The sequence below is a fragment of the Dermacentor andersoni genome, chromosome 6 (assembly GCF_023375885.2).
Source record: "Dermacentor andersoni chromosome 6, qqDerAnde1_hic_scaffold, whole genome shotgun sequence".
In the NCBI taxonomy this organism is placed as follows: domain Eukaryota; kingdom Metazoa; phylum Arthropoda; class Arachnida; order Ixodida; family Ixodidae; genus Dermacentor; species Dermacentor andersoni.
The window spans coordinates 24954666-24971742 of record NC_092819.1 but is presented as its reverse complement, the minus strand read 5'-3'; the positions used below and the strand labels follow the sequence as shown (position 1 = coordinate 24971742).

At 46.7% G+C, this 17077-nt stretch overlaps 1 protein-coding gene across 2 annotated transcripts in view; it reads left to right on the top strand.

Moving 5' to 3' along the window:
• RpL24 (ribosomal protein L24) overlaps positions 1-11770 on the top strand; it is a 493457-nt gene extending 481687 nt beyond the window's left edge. For both annotated transcript variants that reach the window (XM_072288651.1, XM_050170480.2), the window contains exons 4-5: positions 3876-3933; positions 11635-11770. In XM_072288651.1, coding sequence (XP_072144752.1) covers positions 3876-3933; positions 11635-11712 — 136 coding nt within the window. In that variant the 3' untranslated portion in view covers positions 11713-11770. The remainder of the gene's footprint in view (positions 1-3875; positions 3934-11634) is intronic.
• Positions 11771-17077: the final 5307 nt, after the last annotated feature.

Below are 17077 nucleotides of genomic sequence, written 5' to 3'. Positions count from 1 at the left end.
AGATAATCATAGGCTAAATCATAAAGCATCACCGAACCTTTTCACTTCGAGATATCCAGCTTAACCTTAGCTAAGCCCCAGCCATTTTTTTTTTTTTTTTTTTTTTTTTTTTTGTTGTTGTTGTTCAGGTTTCAACCATTGGTTTCTAATATCGGTCACGGGGAACTCATGAAATGAAATTCCTCTTGATGCTTGGCCGGTTGACTTTCACAACGGTATGCAGAAGTAAACCATCCTGCATGAAGAAGCCGCAAACGCGAAAGCCAGCGCCCACGGGGCTGAGAATCACAGTGCCACTGAAATAGAATCTGGTAATCAAGATCTAGCTACACCAACAGATCACCAAGCACTCAGCCAATGGATTGTTTCGCGCGCGTGCGTTTGCGTCCTTCCGTGCTCTCGCTGAAAATGCTTGCTGCCCGTGCGTGCGGCCGGCCACAGGATTGGGGTAGGTGGGGGTGAGCACTAGCGCCACTGTTCCCGGCGGTGGTTTGGAAAACTAAAAAAAGCCACACAAGCAAAAGCAAATCAGCGGCGCTGGCGCAGCGCCGCACGCGCAGGTCGCCCCTTATACAGTAGGTCGTGGTAATGTCAGTGTCGTGAGTTATAACAGTTCGTGTATCATGTGACTACAGAACAGGAAAGAAAGGCAAATTGTTGTAGTAGCTGTGCTATTTTGAATTCTACACTTGCTTCAAGATGTGAAACGTTCACACAAGAACATCACTTGCGCTAAAATTTTGCCCAAGAAGTAGAGCTTCGTGTTTATCTGTAGTTATGCCAACAGCATTCATAAGCTGTACACTTTCTGCTCTGTTAGAGGTCTGTGAATGTAATCGTTGTCCAAGTTGCATCTTTCTGTGCCATGTATGCTCTTTCATAGGAGGGAACACATATCTTGTCCTTGTTTTTTTAAAGGTAGTTAAATGGAGGCAAAGTGAAATTAAAGCTGCAATGTTTCTTTCTTTTTTTTTTTTTTTTCCCCCTAATGTAAGCACCAGTAATCTTATAGAATGTTGCTCAATATTGGACATTGTATACCACTCTACATTTGTGTTAACTAGCAAATACGAATGTGTTTGAAATATGGTTGTGCATTGGGCACGTTTCGAAGTGCCATATCCTCAGCTGCTTGTGTTTGGTAATAATTTCTCACTTCTATGTGACTTGACATTGTGCACAATTTCTCATTGAACTATAGTGTTGGGCAGCTGAGCACGAGGTCGCAGGATCGAATCCCGGCCATGGCGGCTGCATTTCGATGGGGGCGAAATGCGAAAACATCTGTGTACTTAGAATTAGGTGCACGTCAAAGAACCCCAGGTGGTCGAAATTGCAGGAGTCCTCCACTACGGCGTGCCTAATAATCAGAAAGTGGTTTTGGCACGTAAAACCCCACAGTTTAAAATTCCTCATTGAAGTGATGAGCATTCTGGCCACTGGCATAGGCCAACGACATCCATCGACTGTGTTGGTATCTTGTGCTCAGTGATTGAAACGCAATACCCGGAGTGCATGGCACTCAATGCTCTTTGCACCGTTGGTAAATGCCCAGTTATCATCATCAGCCTATTTTTATGTCCACTTAGCCCGCTCTTGCACTAGCTAATTTCACCACCCCACCTAATTTTCTGCCTTCCTCAACTGCGCTTCCCTTGGCACCCATTATGTAACTCTAATGGCCCACTAGTTATCGAAGCCACTGCCACTGCCGTTTTGATTACCTTGCTGCCTCGAACAGGCATTCTCGCACCAGATCCACTGGCAGCTGTAGCCACCACTGTGGCAACGCTAGGCCTAGCTACTCCGACGTTCGATATCAAGCTTCTTGTTGATTGGTGCCTTTCATTAAAACAATTTGCTGCTGTTAGCAATGGTGCCAATCCGCCTTTATAATCCTCGCCAATGGCTTCGAAACTCTGAAAGCAAGATAGGTTGCATAATGCTTGTTCCAGAAGCCAGCTTCGCCTCAATACAGTAATGTTACGTGGTGAAGCATATGTGAAGTATTGCGGTGAAGCACACCAAAAGTGGGAAGAGGCAATAGTCACGGGACACTGTGTATTCCTTAATTGTACACGTGTACACCAGAAGTCTCCTGTCACATCACAAGCGCCGATACGTCTAATAATTGTACTGGCAAACCTTCAGAGACATGTGGGACGTGCCTGTGGTGATTTAAGCCCTTCGGAGTAGTAAAAGGCAGTGCGTCAAAAGGTCTGCCGGGGATAGGCGACAAAAGTTACGGTATTACACCGAATCGACTCGCATCTATTCACAGATGCCACACGACACACAGGAAGCCGACAAACCGCCTTACAACGAAAGTGAGTGTACGGGATGGTACGAACATTGTCCACTACCGCCATTGCCATCTTTGTGACACATAGTATGAAGGCATCTAATCTTGGTGCCTTTCAGAGACGCATAGTCTTGTCGAGCTTCTAGCATTGGTGTTGGGTGTAATACACATTTTGTCTGGTGCAGTAAAGCATAATAAATCACAGCTGTCATTTGGAACGCACATAAGAGATTTTTCATCGCTTTTTGTCTTGGGCCCGACGGTGCAAATTGTTCAAGCTGATTTGTAATCTTATGTCTGTCTTGCACCCAGGCGCATGTCTTTGGTCTGGTTAGCCTACAAAGGTTTATTTAATTTATGAAATTTCGTTCCTTGCCTACCAAAATAAAAATATTCGCAACATACCATGCATGGTATACCGTTCGTGGGAAGGCAAGCTTAATTGGTCGCCGTTGACTTTGTGCCTTGCTTTACTGGTGAGCAGCACTTACTGATTGTACAGTAATAGAAAGCTTCACCAAATGGCTGTAGATTACTGCTGTACTACTCCAAGTGTTCCAAAAAGACATTTTTCTGCTCCGAATTTGTTCCAAAATGCTGGTGTGGCTGCTCCGAAACTGCTACAGAACATTTTTCATGCTCCAAAAATTGCTCCAAATACTAAACTGGCTGGCCCACCACTGCTTCCGGTCTCTTAATGTTACACCTAAGTTTTTCGTTCCACCGCTTTCTTTTTTTTTTTTTCTGTGTTCTTTAACTTCTTCTCAAGCTTCCTTATTACAAGTTTCTGCCTCGTAGGTATAGCATTGATAGAATGCAGTGATTGTACACTTTTCAATGACAGTGGTAAGCTCCCAGCCAGGTTTTGGTAATGCCTGCTATATGATCACTGGGGGTCCAAATACAGTCAAAAGTGCATCACAAGGGCTCTCACTTTCATTTCACTTTCAGCAAACTATTGGTGCAAAGATCACCAGCAGCCATGCGCTCAGAGTATTGCATTTGAATCTCTGAGCTCTGTGCATAGCAGAATGGTGCAAGGAAGAAAAAAAACTAAGTTGAAGCCAACTTTTTTTCTTTGTAACTAGGATTTCAAGCCATATTGAGGCCGTTTGTCATCAGGAATCGTATCTTATGGCAATTAATTTCCATTTTTACCCCTTCTCGTTGACTCAGAGGCCACCATTGTCACAGGTCAGCAGTGGTATGCCTTAACCAGCAAGATGATTCAGGCTCATCCCTTGCACATTTTTTTGGGGCGGGGAAAAAATTCCTACACATTATTGAATTGCTTGAGTTCATACAAAGATGCCAAGGAATTGCTGGAAAACCACAGTATGGTTCTCAAGCAAGTCATAGGACTCGCTGAGGAATTTCATGCGAGTGTAAAGGGCACTGCTGTACTCATCTGTGTGGAGTAAAGGAAGAGATTCTAGTCAAGGCCTGTTTAATGAACATGGGGATAAGACTTGTCTTGGCCACTTCAGGGCTAATGCATCATTTATACAACTTTTAACAAGAGCAGCCCAGCTGCAAGTTCATCACTTGCGTGCTTGTCTTTTGTTCACTCCAGGGCGGCCAAGGAAAAGCAGAGGGCACAGAAAGCACAAAAGAAGTCTGCTGCTACACCTGTGAGTACTAGTCCATGTCTTATGTCTTGCTGATGGCCACAACTGTTTTCAATAGGAACTGCTTTCTTTTGTGTCATTCACAATTTCCTTGGTGATTTCTCTTGAGAAGGCTGTGATCAAGTCAGACCAGCGCCCAGTAGTGCTGTAACTATTGCAGAATTCAATAGTATTAAAAGGAGGCCATGCAGCATGGAAGGACACTGGTTAAACCTTTGAGGGCCGATTTTTTTTATTGCAGATTCCAATTCTTCTTAGGGACTTGTTTCGAAAGAAAATTACCGTAGGGTGACAATGTGGGAAAAAGATATTTCGCATTGGTATATACCGTATTTACTCGCATAATAGGCGCACCCCCAGTTTGGTCGCGGAAAATTTGATTTTTTTATTTCCGCGCATAATAGGCGCACCCCGAACTTGGCACTGTGGTCAGTACCGCATTTACACTATTGCAAGCCGACGCCCTCCTGCCCCCTCCATCTCAAGTGAAAAAAAGAAACGCTAGCACATTTCACAACCCAAGCTTATCAACGCATTTGCTGGACTACTAGTCTCATTAGTGTTGCTGCCGTCGCAGCTGCTGAGGGCCCACAGCACATGGAACATCGCGAAAACTAGCTCTTCCATTAACTACCGACACCCCCCTCCCCCAACCGCCGCGTAGCCAGCGAGCACGAGGACTTAACGCGTCCGTAAAAAGAAAAAAAAAACGCATCAACGAGCGAAAAATAATTCTTCCATCAACTATCGATAACACCCCCCTCCTCTCCAAACCGCCGCGCGGATATAAGCTTTTCGCTACCTTCGCTTAGGCAGCTCGGAAAGCTGGGCGACTCTCGGAGGTCGGGCGACTCGACACAAGCGACAGTGCCATCGCCATCAATGCTCTACACATGCCGACACAGGCAAAGAAAAGACAAATCGCCGCATCTCGCCATTTTGCAAACGGCGTGCAGTTCGTGTGGTCGCGTGTTCCGCTATGGGCAAGTACGGCAGCTACAGGGCTGCATTCAAACTGAAAGCTGTGCAGTATGCACTCGAGCATGGGAACCGTGCTGCAAGCAGGCATTTCAGTGTCGGAGAGACAAGCATTCGCTACTGGCGAGGTCAGCAAGAAAAACTTCAGGCCACAAAGAAGTCGCGACGGGCCTTCCGCGGTGCAAAGTCGGGGAAGTATCCGCAAGTGGAAGATCAACTAGTTCAACACATACGGGGCCTTCGACAGGACGGTTGTGCAGTGTCTCTCGACATAGTGCAGACGGAGGCACGCAGAATTGCCCGAGCGCAGGGCATCGAAGCGAAAGACTTCAAAGCAAGCTCCGGATGGACAACGCGCTTCATGCGACGCCACGGACTTACCTTGAGGAGGCGCACAACGTTGTGCCAGCGCTTGCCCTCAGCATACGAGGACAAGGTACTCGATTTCCACCGTTTCGTCATACGGCTCCGGCAGGAAAAAAAACTTCATTTTGTCACAAATAGGTAATGCAGATCAGACTCCTCTCTGTTTCGACATGCCAAGAAATACAACAGTAGAGGAAAAAGGTGCACGGAGTGTGCTTATTCGAACATCTGGCGCTGAAAAACAAAGGTGTACTGTCATGTTGGCAGTGACTGCGGATGGACGCAAACTGCCGTCTTATGTTATCTTTAAGAGAAAGACGCTCCCAAAGGGAAATTTCCCTCGAGACATACACGTGAGGGTCCAAGAGAAAGGTTGGATGTCCGCGGAATTGATGGTGGACTGGGTCAAGACCGTCTGGGGCCGGCGGCCGGGCGGCCTGTTGTATCCGGCCATGCTCGTTTTAGACAGTTTTCGCGGGCACCTTGTAGAACGTGTCCGAGAGAAGTTGTCAGAGGTGCGTACGGATATTGCCGTGATTCCGGGAGGCCTCACTTCCGTGCTGCAACCTTTGGACGTTTCCCTAAATAAGCCTTTTAAGGACAACGTTCGAAGGCTTTACACCAATTGGATGGCTGGAGGACAGCGTCAACTAACCCCCGGTGGCAAAATTAAGAGGCCGCCTATGGAAATGCTGTGCGAATGGATCGTGGAAGCTTGGCGGGAGATCTCGGATGACGTCGTCAGGAAAAGTTCCAAGAAGACTGGGATCTCCAATGCACTGGATGCAAGCGAAGACGACATGCTGTGGAGCTCAGACAAGGAAGACGAGTCTCCACCCGGTGGTGATGAGGATGTTCTCTCGGACTCGGACTCTGAATAGTCTTAATAAATTTTACGTGTGTGTTCAGTCAACGTCTCTCGCCTGTTCATTAAAAGGTAAGTTTCCCTTTTATGCTGGATTTATTGGTGAATTATGTGAGAGTAGCCATATTCCTGACATATGTTAAAATTTAAAGCGCGGGAATGCGAGTTGAAAAAATTTCGTAAATTTTACCCCGCGTAATAGGCGCACCCCGAACTTCGCGCCGGATTTTCTGAAAAAATAGTGCGCCTATTATGCGAGTAAATACGGTATGTACTCGTCATTCATGAACAACAATAAAGAAGTAAATAAACTTATAAGAATTAGAAATTTGATGCATTGTTATACACATACCTAGTTGAAGGCTTTGAAAATGCGCACATGAGAATATTTCGCAACTCTCACCTTACATAAATATTTACGTCCATGGCTTAATTGAACTGTGTGGTGTGCTCATCAAGAAAGCAAAACGTGTGCCAAACTTTCGCTAATCTTCATCTTATCGCCAACCAGAGGCAATTAGTTTTTACGAGTGTCAAACAAAAAAAAAAAGCAACGGAAACGCATGCACGGCGACATCCTTCCTATGCACACCCTTGTGAGCACTAAACGAGTTTATATACCGTATTTACTCGCGTATAACCCGCCCTTGCATATAACCCGCACCCCTAACTTTGAACCCCATGAAATAAAAAAAAATATCCTCGCGTATAACCCGCACACTTACCTGAAAAAATGAGGACTAGGAAGTTACAACTGAGCAAACAGTCACCATTTTAGTTTTCAAAACAAATATATTTGAAAACGACTGCCGCAACGTTGTCAGTGCTGTCGTTCAATTGTCAATCGTCGCCACTCTCACTGCTGCCGTCTGAGGCTTCATCGCCGCTCTCAAAGACGTAATCATCTTCGGTACCATCTAGGCTGTTGCTTATGGCACACTTCTTGAAACTCTTGCGTACCATGTCGGCCGGGATCATCCCCCATGCATCTACGATCCACTGGCACAGCAGTGCAATATCTGGCCTTCGCACGCGTCCCGTCGGCGTAAGGGCGTAAAGGCCATCGGCCATCCACTGGGCATATAGCCGCTTCACGTGAGCCTTGAAAGGCTTATTGATGCACACGTCGAGTGGTTGGAGCATGGAAGTCATGCCGCCAGGTATTACGACAAGGTCTGTGCCGTTGTCAGCGAGGCGAGCTTTCACCGCGTCAGTGCAGTGGCCTCGGAACGAATCCAGCACCAGCATCGAACGGCGTGCCAACAAGGCACCTGGTCTTTTTTCCCAGATTGCTTGAATCCAGTCAATGACGAGGTCACTGTTCATCCACGAGTTATCTTCCACTCGCACAACAATTCCTGGGGGAAGTGGTGTACTCGGTAGAGTCTTGCGCTTGAATATTACATACGGGCGCAGTTTGGTGCCGTCGGCCAAAGCACACAACATCACTGTGCAGCGCAGCTTGGTGTTGCCGCCAGTCAGCACACTAACAGATTTTGCGCCCTTTTTTTCCAGGGTCGTGTCCATAGGCATCTCGAAATATACTGGCGTTTGGTCAGCATTTCCCAGCTGAGATAGCAAGTAGTTGCGCTCTTTCCTCAGTCCGATGACGTAACGTTGAAAGTTGAGCAGCTTCTCGTAAGCGTCGGGAAGCCGCTGGCACATGGTAGTTCGCCGCCGCATCGAAAATCCATGCCTGGCCATAAAGCGCTGCAGCCATCCGCGGCTCGCATGAAACTCGCGTGGAATGTGCATTTCCCGGGCCAGCTTCAGGGCTTGCATCTGCGCCATCTCTGTAGACACAGCGTGGCCACGACTCCTCTGCTCCTCGATGAATTTTGCAAGCTGCGTCTCGAGGTGAGGGTACGCGCCAGTCTTCGGGCCGCGAAACGCTCGCCTGTCCTTGTTCGCAGCTTCGAGAGAGTCTTTTTTCTTCCGCCAGTCGCGAATGCAAGATTCGTCGACATCGTTCTTTCTCGCAGCAGCTCTGTTGCCGATTTGTTCAGCAGCGGCGACGATCCTGAGTTTCTCCTTCGCCGTGAATGATTGCCGCCGAGACACACTCATGATGCCTAGACAAGGCTGGCGAACTGTGCAAACTGGGCGTACAAGAAACGGCACCTTACTCAAGGCCCATCAACGTCTGAACAAAGCGTATGCAAAGCATGCGAAACGCGTGGCTGGCGTGGGACTAAACAGACTATGGATGTGGATCTGGCTGTGACCTGCGGTGGCCTCTTGTTGGCTGGATGGATGGATCATAGTGGCTTAGCCCTTTGTAACGGTGGTGGCTTGCGCCCCCTAGCCTAGGATTCCCCCCTTTTTTTTCCCCCGTAATTTTGTTCGTATTGTGAACTGTAATTTGTCCCTCTTTTATAGACTCACTCGTCCCTAGCCCCTTTTGCACCAATCTTCCAACCTACTCTTTGTCACCACTACCCTTCTCTCATCCACACGTCCGTCCTCCCCTGCAAATCCCAGGGCACCCTCTATATCTATCGCCGCGTCTTCGGCAATGTCCGGACGAAGTGTTCTGCACCGCAAAACGATATGCTCCATGGTCTCCGCTTCCACGTGGTCTTCTTTCAGTCCATACTGGCCTTCGGTGGTCAAAAGGTTGGTGCAATATTAATATGCACTGCAACACACGTTGATGTCGATGGGGATGCGGACTCTGCACGGCAGGCCGCGCGTTGCCGTGAAGCCGACCCGCCGAGCCCCCCTTCTCCGGAATATTCGCGTATTACCCGCACCCCCACTTTTTAAACACATTTTTTCAATTTTTGGTGCGGGTTATATGCGAGTAAATACGGTATGTTTGCAGTAGGCGAAACTTCATGTCATGGTGCACTTTCGTTTATTCACAAAAGAATGCAGCCTTTTATGTCTTCCTTTATTGGTGATAGAGCCAGCCTTTAAGGGGGGAGGAGGGGATCAGAATTAACTTTTTTGTTTCTTGACAGAAAGGGCTGAAATTTGGCACACACACTGCACATTGCAATAAAGAGACAATTCTAAAATTTCATTAGGATATCTTAATTAGTTTTTGTTTTATAAGAATTTATAAGTTCCTTGCTTGTGGAATGCCTGGCACAGTAACGAAACATGATAGGGAGCTGGAAATACTTTGCATGTTTGCCCAGATGTCTAATCTACATCAAGACAGTGTTCGATTTTTTTTTTTTATTGCGCTAATAATTTTTTGCTCAACATAACATGCACATGACTGTGCTTCACTGCATGGAGCCATGTAGTAATTGTGAAATAATTAAATAATGGAAAGATAAAGAAACATTTCAAGACTGTCTTTAAGTACAGCACAGCTTGTGGATCACAGCAAAACAAACTGGACCAAAATCAGTCAAGCCATTGTTGTGCTACGCTTTCCACGAGCGAGGTGATTGACAAAAAAAATGCAATTGAGAAAACTGGCTGCAAAGTTTGCAAAGTTTTAAAAGCACTGCAAATTTATTAAAATGCACCAGGGCTGTAATATTTTGAATCATTGCTGTCAGGCATCTTCTTACACCTTTGCCTCTTTATTTGGTGGGCTTTGGATGCCTTCTTCAGGCGTTCTTTATCCTTTTCTTGCGCCGTTTGGAGTAGTGCATGACCACCATTTTCACTGCCAGGCCGAGCCTGGTATCGCAGTGTACACCCACAGAACGCTGTTGGCATCTTGGGCACAGAGCTTTAGCGATCAAAGAGTTCATCGCGGAAACAGGCATAATAATGAACTCACAGTCACAAGGGGCCTAAATTTGTTCTTGGCATTGCTGCTTCCGCTCAAGTCGCTGACACTGCGCGAAGGGAGTCGCGAACGCTGCATGCCTGCGCTTCTGCAGTCACCGCTGACACAAAACGCGGCTCGAAGTGCGTTTGAATCGTGCGACGACTCGTCTGGTGAGCCTTGAGTCACCATACAGTATGTAGCTCGTCGACGGTTGGGGCTCACTCGCAGGCTGCGTGTCCCTGTCGCACGATGCATCGGAAACGCACACCGTCTCTGCCGGCGATGGAGACCTTCGACCCGCGTCGCCTCCAACAACGCGATCTCCGTTGCTGACTCGCGCGGCCGTACGCACAGGTGCGAGAGCCTCCATTGGCACGTCTTCCGGTGGCTTAGTTATCAGTATCGATGTCACAGGGCGATTGTCGGCTTCGCTGCTGGAATAGCACGGTGCAAGATAACGCGGCACGTTATCCGCGTGTTCAGTCGGGTTCTCCGCTTCTCCCGCTGGCCGCCGTCTTTTTCTCGCCGTAGGAGGCTTGCGCTTCCGTTTTCCGAAGGCATGCTTCATTTAAAAGTTCTTTTCGAACGAGCGACGATCCATCACTGACCTGGGAGCTTTCATAAATCCGAATTCTGCGAGTGTCAAGCGAAGAACGATGCCGGCGTGGTTTTCAAAGCAGACAACTGCCGTCCGCTGTGGTTGCCAGCTTGCCCGCTGCTGCAGCAGCAACTAATGGCGAGACGCCTTTCAGTACGGCAACCAATCGGAGGCCCGCTTTCATCGCAGGGCCCGTGTGACCGCCTTTAGCAGACCCGCGCTTCTTTTGTGTTTGTGCGTTTGTTACAAGATGGCGACGACCGAAGAATGCAGAAACGGAATGGCGAAACTTCGAGCGTTCGAACGATACACTGATACACGATACACTATGCACTGATAAATTAATTTTTTTCGGGCACTTTTAGTGCGTTTTCAGCCAAACCATATTGATACAATGTAGATTAGGCATTGCAGATACCGAAACGCGCCGTTGCCAAAAATCGATCTTTTTTGCGATTTTCGCGATCTGATCCCCGCGTCCCCCCTTAACTATGACACCTGTCTGTTCAGAGTGTCCATGCTTTCTTTAGAGACGTTGCAGAGGAGCACGTAATAAACGATGATGAGCAGAGTACTACTTGAGAATGTTCACATTTTCTTGGTGTGAAAATAATCAATGCAGTGTTGTGCATGTGCACTCTTTTTTGCATACAAAAATCCATGACATCATGGGAAGCCGATGTTAAACTTCTGATGTGGCATCACCATCTATTCCTTCAGCTTCGAGACCATCTGATCACAGGAAAACTGATGTAATTAAGTGTTCTAGAAGTTAATATCGCACTAATCTTGTAGAGTTTTGTTCATTCAATTTTTGGTTAATTTGATCCCAACTAAGGGCCCCAGCCAGTGCTTATACATTTCTCTGAGCCAAGCCTTTCATTATATTGAACTTACAATGGCCCACGCTGGCTAATTCAAACTTGGTCAGCAAGTGTGCACCTGACCCCCCCCCCCCCCCCCCCCCCCCCCCCCAGTGTTGTCAGTCTTAAGATAATTCTGTCAGTGCCGTTGAGGTCAAAACAACAATAGGCTACTGTATTTATAATGAATGGCAGTTTGTGCTTGTTATAGTGCAAGAATAATGGCACCATAGATGCATTTGGTGGGTCTGCACGCAAAGTTGCCAAGTTGGTTGACGAGTGCCCCATTGTTTTGCTGCAGCTCCAGAAGGCCGCCCAGAAGCAGAAAGCTACCAAGCCTGTGCAGGTGAAGGCACCCAGGGTTGGAGGCAAGCGCTAAACAGGGATTGGCATGTATTAAAAAGAAAAAGAAAAAAACTTGTCTATAGAACAACTGATCACGCTGTTGTCTTTTCTGCCCCCTTCACACAACTTGGTTTGGGCCATTGAGCAGACGAACTGTACTAGAAGCTCTGCTGTGTTACAGGAATCGTGTGGAAGTCGCCAACTAGCTCACCAATGCGCATTATTGTGTAGGAATCTAATTGGTGGAACCCATTGCATGTTGGCAGTATCATTAGTTCGAACACATTATTTCAATGCAATCCTACAAGCTTGTGTTTCATGTCATAAGGTTGGACACCCATTCTTTGTCTGCCCTCACCATGTCGTCATGTGCCAGAAACCTTTTTCCTTGCCATATATACTCAGAAGACATGCATACACAAACCATCTTAAGGTGTAGTAATTGGCACCTAGGCACCTAAGTTCTGAGTGTCTCTACTGTCGTGCCAGCTTTAATGTAGCTTCCATGGTATAAGGCTGCGCTAGTGACTTTGTGCTAGACTCAAACCCACTCATAACCATACCAAGTGCCAAGAAAAATCTTATTGTTATAACCGAGTTGCACGAAAAAAAGCAGGGGGACAAGCATTTTAATTAGACAGAAAGTAAAGCTAAAGCTCGATATAACAAGGTCTATAAAATCTGCCTTTTGACCTTTTATGCACGTAGTCGGTGATGGATTTTTCTTACAGGGAAGGGGCCAAAAATTCTAGTTATCGGGCAGTTCGAAAAAGCAAACTTGAATGACAAAAGAATCATTTTGTTGAATATCAATCGGTGACGAAACATAACTGTTTCATGCCGTGTCGATGGTATCTTCACAACAGCGGTGAGAAGCGAAGACGACCACACTTGCACTTTACCTAGCCCCTGTGGGCGATAATGCCTGCAGTGGGACGGCACTATCGTGAAAAGCACCGGTAGCAGGGAGCGAATGCTTCCTCTGCCTCTTGCGTAAACGCCTCTCCGAAACTCGATATCACGCAACCTCCTTTACTAGACCACGCCATCTCAGCATGCCAACTCTGCACACGTGGCAGATTAGCTTTAAAAACAGGGTGGGTGAGCTGCGTATGCATGCAGCCACACTGACAGCCATGCACTACCACTGCCACGCTAGAATAGGAGACGCGCACCAACCTGCTCCACTCCCACTCCCCTTACTTCCCCTTTCCCACGCAGTAAAATGGTGCTTATCAAGCCACCATCCTCTTCGGCTCACCCTCGCATCTAAAGCATAAAGAGCTTGGGGTGCTATAGGATCTCTTCACACTTGTATGCAGCGCTCTGCTTCAGTGGTCGCACTTGGGGGCGCACAACTTGAGGAGCATTGGCAAGCAACCGCTTGTAATTCAACCATCTGCAGAAGTAGATTTATTAAGGCAAAAGCCTTAGATGGCTCACAGGTAGAAAACTTGACCATCCTGCATTATGGCACCAAAATTGGTCAAATCCTCAACCTTTCATGGGAGGCAAGCTTATGACCTTGGTTGTTAATTAAGGCACAGTTAAGATAGAGTTCACGTTACTCGTGAACTCTATCTTAACTGTGCACGTTAAAGAACCCCAGGTGGTCGAAATTTCCGGAGTCCTCCACTACGGCGTGCCTCATAATCAGAAAGTGGTTTTGTCACGTAAAACCCCATAATTTAATTTTTAATTTAACTCCTGTGGGGACGGTAGAGTATCCGCCTCCCGTGCAAGAGGACCGTGATTCAAATCCCGGTGCCGCACAATTCTCCACCGGAAAATACAAAAAAAAACCGGGTGTTGAGAAAATTGCACAAACAGGCCTGGAGTGCGGCCTGATCCCGGTGACCAGAACCGGTAACGCACTCTCACCAGAGCAGGATTGGCCACCCTGGTGCAGTACTTGGCCACAACCTCCTATATGAAGACAACAATCAAACCCTGCCCTCAGTCCCCAGCAGCTGCGAAGCAACTGACCACGGCGGCGGTCAGACCTGCGACGCTGCAGAGGGTGCTAAGAATCCCTGGCTCCGGACAGGCCGCCATTGGAATATGAACCTGGCAACGTTTAACGCTAGAACGTTATCTAATGAGGCGAGTCTAGCAGCGCTATTGGAGGAATTGGAGGGCAGTAAATGGGATATAATAGGGCTCAGTGAAGTTAGGAGGCCAAAAGAAGCATACAGTGCTAAAAATCGGGCACGTCCTGTGCTACCGGGGCTTAGCAGGGAGACTAGAACTAGGAGTCGGATTCCTGATTAATAAGAACATAGCTGGTAACATACAGGAATTCTATAGCATTAACGAGGGGGTGGCATGTCTTGTTGTGAAACTTAATAAGAGGTACAAAATGAAGGTTGTACAGGTCTACGCCCCTACATCTAGTCATGATGACCAGGAAGTTGAAAGCTTGCTTCTATGAAGACGTGGAATCGGCGATGGGTAAAGTAAAAACAAAATACAGTATCCTGATGGGCGATTTCAATGCCAGGGTAGGCAAGAAGCAGGCCGGAGACAAGTCAGTGGGGGAATATGGCATAGGCTCTAGGAATAGCAGAGGAGAGTTACTAGTAAACAGAATAATATGCGGATAATGAATACCTCTTTCCCGCAAGCGGGTTGGCCGAAAGTGGACGTGGAGGAGCCCGAATGGTGAGACTAGAAATGAAATCGACTTCATACTCTGCGCGAACCCTGGCATCATACAAGATGTAGACGTGCTCGGCAAGGTGCGCTGCAGTGACCATAGGATGGTAAGAACTCGAATTAGCCTTGACTTGAGGAGGGAACGGAAGAAACTGGTACATAAGAAGCCAATCAATGAGTTAGCGGTACGAGGGAAACTAGAGGAATTCCGGATCAAGCTACAGAACAGGTATTCGGCTTTAACCCAGGAAGAGGACCATAGTGTTGAAGCAATGAACGACAATCTTATGGGCATCATTAAGGAGTGCGCAATAGAAGTCGGTGGTAACGCCGTTAAACAGGAAACCAATAAGCTATCGCAGGAGACGAAAGATCTGATCAAGAAACACCAATGTATGAAAGCCTCTAACCCTACAGCTAGAATAGAACTGGCAGAACTTTCTAAGTTAATCAACAAGCGTAAGACAGCGGACATAAGGAACTATAATATGGATAGAATTGAACAGGCTCTCGGGAACGGAGGAAGCCTAAAAGCAGTGAAGAAGAAACTAGGAATAGGCAAGAATCAGATGTGTGCGTTAAGAGACAAAGCCGGCAATATCGTTACTAATATGGATGAGATAGTTCAAGTGGCTGAAGAGTTTTATAGGGATTTATACAGTACCAGTAACAGCCACGACGATAAGGTGAGAGAGAATAGGCTAGAGGAGCTTGAAATCCCACAAGTAACACCGGAAGAGGTAAAGAACGCCTTGGGAGCTATGCAAAGGGGGAAGGCAGCTGGGGAGGATCAGGTAACAGCATATTTGTTGAAGGATGGTGGGAACACTGTCCTAGAAAGATTGGCCGCCCTATATACGCAATGCCTCATGACCTCGAACGTACCGGAATCTTGGAAGAACGCTAACATAATCCTAATCCATAAGAAAGGGGATGCCAAAGACTTGAAAAATTATAGACCGATCAGCTTACTGTCCGTTGCCTACAAAGTATTTACTAAGGTAATCGCAAATAGAATCAGGAATACCTTAGATTTCTGTCAACCAAAGGACCAGGCAGGATTCCGTAAAGGCTACTCGACAATAGACCATATTTACACTATCAATCAGGTGATAGAGAAATGTGCGGAATATAACCAACCCTTATATATAGCCTTCATTGATTACGAAAAAGCATTTGATTCAGTCGAAACCTCAGCAGTCATGAAGGCACTACGGAATCAGGGTGTAGATGAGCCATATGTAAAGATACTGGAAGATATCTATAGCGGTTCCACAGCCACCGTAATCCTCCACAAAAAAAGCAACAACATCCCAATAAAGAAAGGCGTCGGACAGGGAGATACGATATCTCCAATGCTATTCACAGCATGTTTACAGGAGGTATTCAGAGACCTGGAGTGGGAAGAATTGGGGATAAAAGTTGATGGAGAATACCTTAGCAACTTGCGATTCGCTGATGATATTGCCTTGCTTAGTAACTCAGGAGACCAATTGCAATGCATGCTCACTGACCTGGAGAGGCAAAGCAGAAGGGTGGGTCTGAAAATAAATCTACAGAAAACTAAAGTAATGTTTAACAGTCTCTGAAGAGAACAGCAGTTTACGATAGGTAGCGAGGCACTGGAAGTGGTAAGGGAATACATCTACTTAGGGCAGGTAGTGACTACGGATCCGGGTCATGAGACTGAAATAACCAGAAGAATAAGAATGGGCTGGGGTGCGTTTGGCAGGCATTCTCAAATCATGAACAGCAGGTTGCCACTATCCCTCAAGAGAAAAGTGTATAACAGCTGTGTCTTACCAGTACTCACCTATGGGGCAGAAACCTGGAGGCTTACGAAAAGGGTTCTGCTGAAATTGAGGACGACGCAACGAGCTATGGAAAGAAGAATGATAGGTGTAACGTTAAGGGATAAGAAAAGAGCAGATTGGGTGAGGGAACAAACGCGGGTAAATGACATCTTAGTTGAAATCAAGAAAAAGAAATGGGCATGGGCCGGACATGTAATGAGGAGGGAAGATAACCGATGGTCATTAAGGGTTACGGACTGGATTCCAAGGGAAGGGAAGCGTAGTAGGGGGCGGCAGAAAGTTAGGTGGGCGGATGACATTAAGACGTTTGCAGGGACAACATGGCCACAATTAGTACATGACTGGGGTAGTTGGAGAGGTATGGGAGAGGCCTTTGCCCTGCAGTGGGCGTAACTAGGCTGCTGCTGATGCTGCTGAAGATAGAGTTCATTAAGGCACTCGAACCCACAACCTTTGGTGGGAGTCGTATCCACGTAATAGGAAATAACACTCGAAACAGAATATCAATAATTTAATGAATGTCTCGTGAGAGTGCAGGTTTTTGCATTCATCCTCTTTTTTTGTATTGGTATTCGTTCTTGACGGCAGTGAAATTTCGTTCATATATTGAAATTGTTGTATGGACAGAAGTTATGAAGTTACACTTAATTATATCGACAATTTCGTTATATTGAGGTTTGACTGTGCAATCAAACCCACTTATGGCATTACTAGTTATAACAGTATGTATACTCGAATGTAACAATGAGCAGCTGCTGTGCTGTGAACTTTTGTGTGTGTTCTATGGTAAAATAAGCTGCATACTACAATAGAATTGTAGTAAGTGCTGTATTATTGGCCATAAGTCTGGCTACTGGGTTTCTTGTTTCTATCAAAGAAGAAAAAAGCGAAATTCTGCAACATAAGAAATAATGCAAGCCACTTCACCAC